Raw genomic sequence first — 9,321 nt, forward strand, 5'->3', positions numbered from 1 at the left:
AAAGAGCAGCATGAGAGGGAAGAATAAACGGCTAGATAAACAGATGGATATTAGGAAGAAGAGACAGACAAAAGAGAAAACAGACTTACAGTAAACACAGAGGCCTTCCTGTGTAAAGTTGTTACCAAAGATGGTAAGGACTCACTTTGTGAATTTATTTTCTCACTCACAAGTAGTCAAATAAGTAAACAAAGAAGTTTAAAAATGGCTTCGCAGAAATGAACTCGCAAAGACAAGAAAAAATATAGCTTTGAAGATTGTTGTGCAATCTATATGCAATATATATTAAAAAAAACTGATGGTACTTTTGGACAAAAAGAGATTAAGTGTTCATTTCAATTTAACATTGCCTCCTTAACAACTCAGCATTCCTCTCTCATGCCCAAATGACATAATATAATTGTATTTAAAAGGGAACAATCTAAAGGGGCCAAGTCTTACAGTACAACTATTTGTCACGCACCGGTAAAAGGGGGTTAACCTGATGAACAGTCTCTACAGTCTTTTGTCTGACAAAAACCCATTACTTAGATTAAGACATTAAAAGCATTTTTACAAGTTCCATGTCTGAAAAAAGGCTATTGTCTTGTAGTTGATATTAAACATTTGACAGCTGTAAACCAAATACAACGCACAAACTAAATCAAGCAGTAAAACATATTTTTATAGGTTCACGTGTTGGAGAGGGTGTGGAAAGCTTATAAATATATGTCACAAAGCGCAGCCAGAAAGCCAGTTTATGCATGTTTTATTTATAATGTGTGTTGTGTTTTTAATATTATTGGAGTGCGGTGCTTTTGTTTTTGTTTTCCGTTTGATTCACCTGGCAGGCTATTTGGGACACTGACGAGACACCTGAGGACGCACCTGAAGCGCACCACATAATTAAGGCGATCCAATAAAAGACGCCGGGAGAAGGAGAGAGGGGGGAACCGGACCAGACGAGACGTGGTGCAGGCGTGCAGGAAAGCGGATTTCAATACGGTACGACACTTGGAAACGGAACGACGGGAATATCGGGAGTACGAGTGATTAAACCTAATGCCGTAAAGACAAACTCGCACATCGTCACCCCAGCGCTGCCTTCTCGACCAGGAAGAGCGTGCTGGTAACTGGAGGAACACACGGACCCCACATCTCTCTCTCCCTCTCTCTCTCCTCGTCTATGGCCAGTAGCTGGGCAAAGCCCTGATCCTTTCGTTTTACTTATTATAATCTTTAGACTTTTTTTTATTATGATCCTTTTGAATATAGAATAGGAAGCATCAAAATGTATGTTTTTGTTATTGCATGTTTTAAAAACGTATAAAATAAATGTTATAAACTAAGAACTTGACTGTGTGTGATTCAAAACTGGGGTATTTAAATTACCTGTGAAGTGTCTACTTTGTGACATATACGAAGAGTCTTTCTCAACATGGAAACTGGTCTATATTTCACAGTCCTGGAAAAGCATTAGGCAAGCTGGAGCTCCCTCTTTTCGTCTCACAAACAAGAGCAGGTTACATCATTTTGTTTATCTGATTCTTAATCTTCATTATTTATTTGTGTCGCTTTTTCAACTATGCTTCTTTCAGGGCACTTTTACAGCATGTACTTTTTTCATTTTGCATTCTTCCACGACGTTCCTGGCAGCTGTTTATTAACTGGGTTTCTGCAGCCTTGCAATGCATGCAGTGTAAACACTCTCAGGCACATCATTAACTGTATTTGGAAGCTCCTCAGTGTGTGTATGTGCATGAGTGTGTGTGTGTGTGTGTGTGTGTGTCCCTCTTATTACATAACAATGGATTAGCACGTCGTAGAAGGTATTCTGACCCGTAGGGGGTCCACGTTTATTAGGCACATGAAAAAAACCTCATTACAAACCACAGTGAGCACACGGACACACAAGCACACAGCCAGATGCAAACATACAGATTGAAGATAAACATGTCCATATTTGCCCATGGTTTGTGCTGAAAGGGATGGTTTACATTTTTTTTAAGTGGGGTTGTATGAGGTACTTATGAATAGTCAGAGTATAACCTACAGTAGACAGCAATCGTCACTCCCCCAGTTTGGAGAAACAGGCAGGAGTACCAGCAGAAATGAGCTTATGTGGATGGGCGCAACAGCAAAACTTACTTTAGCCACCAACACAAATTCAAATTGATTGAAGTGTATCTTATCATTAGAAGATTTTCACCTGAGGCAGCCTTTACAAATGGGGGACTAATACTATTATCTATACTCTGTTCACATCCACCAGACTCCCTTGACAAAAAAGCAGTAATTCTACCCAATAGAACACAAAAGTTGCTTGTCTGCCGCTGCTTTGATAAATGTGTTTGACTTATTGCGTCACCGATGATTCCAAAACTACCCCTGCAACACATAAATACACCTTGGTGCCATGATGTCTGCTATGAAAATAGTAGAAACTCAGGTAAACATGGGAAAGAATGAGTAGAAATTAGCTCTTTTGTCGGAGATGACTATGACTTGACTTTGTCCACAGGGTTCCTGTCCTTCTGACGTAAAACAAATCCAATCTAGTTGAGCCTTAATCCCTAAATGGGACCAGTCACCAGACTCAGAGCTCGACAGGCTTATGGTGCTGACTAATTGGCTCTCGTCAGCAGCGACATGCAGATGTCTAACATGATGTCTGACTTTCACGACTGAAAATCCCCCAATAGAATAATCAAAAAATAAGCTTTTAATACAGATGATAAACCTTTTCATGATTCTGAAAACGTTTCTCTGTATACAGTCACACTTAAGTTCTTGTCTAGGATAATGTAGTCTAGTAACATCTACAGCCTCTATTGTAGCTCCTATATTGGACTTACAGCTTTAACAACACAAATCCACTCCACCACAGTCCTAATCCTTCAGTACAGTCACTGGCAATGGCTTATATGGACCTTATTACATTAGTACAGCAATTAGAGACCACATAATAATAGATTTACAATGAAACAGCAGCAGAGGCAGAGCTTAGAAAAGTTACAGCAGCTTCTAACTCAGTTATTTCGACACACATTCAGTAAAACACATCACTGGGAAAACCGCCAAAATGAAACTAGTTCTTCCGTAGTCCAGGTTTAACGCTTGCGAACATTTTTTACAGAAATCGTACCAGTAGTTTGTAACAGTGCAGACAAACCGACAAACAAACCAAACCCAAAAACATAACCTCCTTGGCTAAAGTAATTGCAGTAATGATTTCCCATTAGGCTCTAGCGTCTAGCGGAACAAACCCCTTGTCTGTGTGGCTGTGAACAGTGAAGAGAGCTAAACCTTAGTCATGTGAGAGCCGTTAGAGCTAACATTGTTAATGAATGAAATTCTGTTTACCACCGTACAGTCCACCCCTTGATGTGAGAGTACTCATTCGACATGCTAACACCATTGGTTTTAAATGCTTTTCGGAATAAATTGTGATGTTTGAGGGGATGATGGTTCTTTGGGGTTTCTGTGTGTGGGGAGGACTTATCTGGACTATTACATAGGGAGGGAGGCTGTGCTGCAGTGGGTTAGTGTGCTGATCCTCAGATCAGGGGAGCACTGGTTCCATCCCCACTCAAGTCAGCATGTCGTTGTGTCCCTGCGCAAGGCACTTCATCCCAAATTGCTTGTCCACAGTATTCAATGTATGTAAGTCGCTTTGGATAAAAGTGTCTAATAAGTGACATGTGATGTGATGTAATGTACATTACATGTAATGTACAGTTCTGACACACAAAATAAGCCTGAATCTTGGTTTCATCTGAGTGAGAGAAGATGAGAGGCCAAGCCAAGGCAGTGTAGATACACTGGTCGCATTAATATGATGTTAGAGGGTCCATAAATAAAGTCTTTCCAAATGGAGAAAGGGACATATGCAGGGAAAGATCAAGTAAAGTTGGGAGGAAGGAGAAATATTGTTGTGCCAAACTCGGCTGACTGAGATGAACCCTTAAGACAGACATGTTGTTTGTACAGACATAGACAGCATGCATTTCAACTTTAAAGTGTGATACACAGTAGTACAGGACTGAAGCCACATGTGGATTAGTTTATCAAAAACGGAGGACTCATAATCAAATGTTGTTTGTTATTTTTCTTGTTGAACAGTACATATTGTAATTTGATAACAATGTAAAAAAGTGAGTCATCAACCAAACACATGAACAGAACTTAACTCAGTTTTGAATAGACTGGGTCATTTGTTCCCAAGCTCAATATCTTCTTTATATGAGACATTAGAAGATCTTTCGTAGAGTTTTATGTTCTTAATAATCCTTTTTCCTTTAGTTGAAATGTTGAGTGTATGTCTCCCGCAGGCAGGTCATTGGCTAAATGGATTTTAAACATTCAAAATGCATTTCAAGTGCCCATCTCCAAACATTACAAAGATAGCCCAATCTGTTATTATGATGACACTGTCAAATTATGGCCCTCGGAAAATATAGGGATGATGTCCCCCTGCTAACTTGGAGACATATCGAGTGTATAAACATGAAAGTACATCATCAAATAGAATTTAGCTCTAGATAGCAAGTATTTTCCAGATTATCAAACCAGACTTCAGACTTTGTCATCAATTGACACCTTAGATAAAGTAAATGAGCTGTTCCTAGAACTGGTTCATTCTGGGATGGATTATTGAACGCTATACAAGGTCCATTCTGGCTGTTACATTCTGCCATCTTGTCACATGTCTCTCGGCAAGTTATCCAATAAAACATTAAGTGGGAACAGCACGTAAAAAGGGAAGCATCCACACAGGATAAAATATTTTATTTTCACATTAGTCCCCCCCCAAATGTTAAAAAAGCTTTTACATGAGTTTTGTTATTGTGTAACCCATCTTCATTCTTTAGAATGAAGAAGCTCAATTTGACCCAAAGGGCCATAAAAGGATATGAGAAATACATTAGGAATGCGGCCAGATAACAGAGCTGAAAACCAATATTAATTTTTTCCCTCCTCCCCTTCTTTGTCTCTTCATTCTTTTTACATCCAGACTTGAGTCTAACCACACATACCTAACTGGGAACATGGCCTTCAAAACCGGGGTATTTCCTCTTGACCTGTTCAACCATTCAACAGCTGCATAGTCAGCAGGAGACGGTGACTACAAAGGAAAGTATCCATTAAATTTCCCATCTGAGCACTAAAGAATGTCACTGTTACTTTGACTTTCCAATGCCTTAGAATGCAAAACATATTTAATAAAGTAACAGTACTCAGTACCAAAGAATTGAATACAGTTAAGCTACATTCTATATTTTTACTATACTACTTTTAAAAATGCTAAAGTTGCTTGTGTGAAAAGGATTTCCTGTAACCATGCTGCCCTTTAATGTTTTAAAACACTCACACTTTCATTTCTCATGACATGGAGATTTAAGTTTGTGTATTTCTGTATATTCTTGGCCAGCATTCCCATTGCTACTAGCTGTGAATTGTCAATGTAAGGTATTAGCTAGCTAGTGCTACCAGAGAGTTTTATAATTTCTTTAAATAGCTATTGAAAATGTCCCTCATCATGTCTCATGTTTTCTATCCCCTGCACATGTTCCAATATACAATCATTATTTAACATTGCCAAGCCTCATAATGTAGCAGTGAAATAATGTCCTCTGACACACAGGGAGGTACAGCACACACATGGTATTTCTTGTCAACAAGAATAATTGACTCGTAATCACATGTAGGTTTAGCTCATTTATATTGCAACATCCTAAGTTTATATTTGAGAGATACTTTCTTTATTTTTTTTTAACTACACAGGAGATAGCACAATTCTGGAATAGCCTCACACCAACCTGGCATTCTACGTCAACTTCGGATTCAGGAAATGATTGTCCCATAGCGCCAGAAGGCCTGTTAAAATGTATTAAAACTGTATTTTCCGGTTTTGGGTTTCTCTTGTCTTGCTCTTCTTCTTATTTTCGCTTCTCCATCTTGTCCTGTTTGAAATGGGGCTGTGCTTAGCAACGAGCCTTACATGGACTCAAGACAGAACCTGGCCAAACACTCTCATCAGTCACTCTGCACAGTCTACATTCATTTACAGCTGCATCACCATTCCTGCTTAACAAACTCAACCTACTATGGTTACATAATGATTTTTGGACCAAGGAAATATTGGGTCCTATGGTCGAATCAAATAAGACAGGTCTGAAAGATCCCTAAATCTGCCAGATTTCTGCAAAAACAAAATCAAGATTATACGTGGCTTAGTATGTCAAATTTGACTCGGGCGCAATAGGGCTAAAGAATCGGCCACAATCTGTGTTCATGTTAATAGACTCAGGAGCTAAATCTATGTTCGACTTCTCCTTTATAAAATATGTTTGGCTCTGCATCCTTATTGCTTTTCAACAGAAATACTTCCAGCAGTTTAAAGTGATAACACAGATGTACCACTATAGTTCAATGGTTTCTTGATTTCTGTTGTTTTAACAAGTTCTTGATAGACAAAAGCTAACTTTTTTTAGGTATACACTTTAATATCTGTAGTTAGCCAGTTATTTTAGCTAATGGTATCCTTGCGATTTTGGCTGAAAACTGTAGTTGCTTCTAAAAGTCTTGGTAGGGCGGGTCGTTTCTTTACTCTCTTCGGTTCAGCCTCTGTTGAGGTCTGTTTGCACTGATAAGCACTCATACTTCATACTCATACACTCATATTTCGGCTGCTCCACTCTTCTCAAATGCATCCATAGAATACTGTATGTGGTTACATAAAGAAGCTAGGGAGGTGATTACTCTGTCAAATGTTTAGTTAGTTTATAGGTATCTTCAGTCTTGAGTGTGTCTGGGTTTTTCTACATACTGTGTTTGTAGTAAGACGAGACTCAATTCACAAATTCCTAGTTTCAATATGAACCAATTCAAGGAGTTCTTAAGTTGAATCTGTGTGTAACAGTCTTGCAGCTCATTCCCACTCTTAATTCACTTTCTCTCTGAGTGTGACACACAAACAAAATGTTTGTCTAAGACAACTCTGCTGAGAGGGCAATAAAAGCTTGCATTGTTGTCATGTCATGAGACTGAAAAGCCAAAGACAAAGAAAGTGGAAGGGGGTATCAGTGCGCCCAACACCACATCCCCACAGATCTGGTACAAAAAAAAAGATACTTTACTATAGTCAAAAAGCTAAAGGCACTCATTATCCTAACCCTCTGTGGTCCTATCACACTGCCAAGCCCAGCCCTATATATAGCCAGTCAAAGCATTAAAATCCCTCAGGACTCCCACCAGCTAAAAAAGAAAACATGCACTCCTCAAATTTAAATAAGAAAAACAGTTTTATATATCCACAGCCATGAGTTGAACAACAATATGATTGAGCCCGCATGAGAGAGCATTTACAGAAATGTTCATCTCATCAGATTGTCCCGCTTAAAACCAACAGCAAGTTTGGTTCTGGGATTTTCTGACTAGTCATTCACTTCCAGTGTAAAATCAGTATCTTTGGTCAATCAGCTCTGAGTCATACAGCTAACTGTCAGCACCAACTACAAGCCATCAATTGTCTCAATGAACAATAGGGAACAAGAGCTCGATTAGATGGCTTCAACAAAAGACAGTGTCAACTCTTGGACATCCCCCAACATATTCATTAAAATAAGCACACTTGAGTTAATGATTTGTAGTTTCTGTCAGCAATACAACTTGTGTTGTTTGGCACAACAGTAGGTACAAGAGATGACTAATGACAAACCCCATTAAAGGAGCCAAATAACAGTCTCATCCTGTCACACAGAACCAAATGTATTGTACATGATGAACTGAGATTAGGAATATTAAGATGTCAGGCGAGATGTCAAGTCAAGCTTTTACAAACTACCAAGGGATATTTTATGACTCATCTTGTAAAACATGAAGACATTTGCGTAGGCTAAGTTGTTGTCAGTTGGTTCAACAGAATTTGCTATCACAATATCATCATAACAATTTAACAGTAATACATTATTACAAAAACACACTTACTTTCTTCTCTTGAAGCATCCATAATTCCCAGCCATGTTGTTAAACTGTTAAAGATTCTTTCCCAACACTTCTTTGTGCCTCTTTGGAGAAATAAATATGTTTTTCTGGGTTTGTCCAAGAATAGACAACCCTCAAATCCAACACCTTGTTCTGTTGTCCCAATCCAACTCTTCCTGAATATCCAAGACTTCTCTCTCTTGGCAATAGAGAAGACACCGCTTCACAATAGGAGTTTGCTCTGTCTTCCAAGTCAGAACATCTTCTGAAGTTCTTCCCCTTTTTCAGCTCCACTACAGTCAAATTTCGTTGGAAGAAGCAAATTTCTTTTAACTTTGACAGCAACAGCACAACAGGAAGGCAATCCCAACAGATCCAGTACTCATACAACTGCAGCCAATGTATGATTATAACAGGATCACAATATACCACAAGAAGCAAAAAATTACAAGAAGCTAATTTGAATCTTCCTTATTAAATGAACCAGGAATGTCTTCAAAAAAAGAAAGCTTACTTTCCTAGAGAATTGCGCCTCACAGAATTATGGTACAAATCCCTGGAGTGTTAATACGGCAGTAAGCTATAGGGAGAACAATTGACTAAATGAGTGAGTGAGTGGCTGCTGCATGCCTCACTCCTGTTCTCCCGTCACCACGGCTGGTAATGCAACAGGGGGAGGGCAGAAGGAGGGAAGTGGATAAAGAGGGTGGAGTGAGGGAGGAGGCAAGTGTGAACAAGACACTGCCCCCCAAATCGTTCACCTCTTTCTTTGTCTCTCTACTGTTCAGTAGTATTATATCCTTTAGTATGTAGTAATCAGGTTCAAAGAGGTGCATTTATTGTACAATCTTTAACTTTGATGTGAAAATTGAAGGAAAACAGCCTTCGCTAAATGCATCACCAAATTAAAAACTGGCATACTGCGTCAACCTGGTGTCAACACTTAAAGGTGCCATAGAAAGGATCCATCTGGTGTTTTAAATTGTCCTCTGACGTCTACAAAGAAGGTATATAACTTTGGTTGATCCAAAAAATCTCCAGATGCGGTTTCACAGACCCATGTACAACCCTATGTTTTGGTGCTAGAATGAAACAAGCTGAATTGCCTTATTTGGGGGCTCATTTAAATAATTATGACGAGCTCTGCTCTGATTGGCTGGTTTACAAGGAGCAATCCATGGCTGCCTCAGAGCCCAGAGAAGTAAGTGAAGTTCACTAAAGTGTGAGAGATGAACCATGGAGGCTATTGGCATCCAACCTTACATGTTTGAGCCTTTATCGGAGGAGGAAACCGATGAATTTGAAGAGCAGCCAGATGGTTGGAGATTTGAGTACGTTACGGAGTGGTAAGTGTTA

The 9,321-nt window shown here is 39.1% G+C and overlaps 1 protein-coding gene across 1 annotated transcript in view; it reads right to left on the reverse strand.

Annotated features, from left to right (window-relative positions):
- zgc:66433 (uncharacterized protein LOC321250 homolog) overlaps positions 1 to 8,617 on the reverse strand; it is a 38,512-nt gene extending 29,895 nt beyond the window's left edge. Inside the window, 1 exon segment of the mRNA XM_063876408.1 lies at positions 7,969 to 8,617. Coding sequence (XP_063732478.1) covers positions 7,969 to 8,003 — 35 coding nt within the window. The 5' untranslated portion in view covers positions 8,004 to 8,617.
- Between the last annotated feature and the right edge of the window lie 704 nt (positions 8,618 to 9,321).

This window comes from Eleginops maclovinus, chromosome 23 (genome assembly GCF_036324505.1).
Source record: "Eleginops maclovinus isolate JMC-PN-2008 ecotype Puerto Natales chromosome 23, JC_Emac_rtc_rv5, whole genome shotgun sequence".
Classification (NCBI taxonomy): Eukaryota; Metazoa; Chordata; class Actinopteri; order Perciformes; family Eleginopidae; genus Eleginops; species Eleginops maclovinus.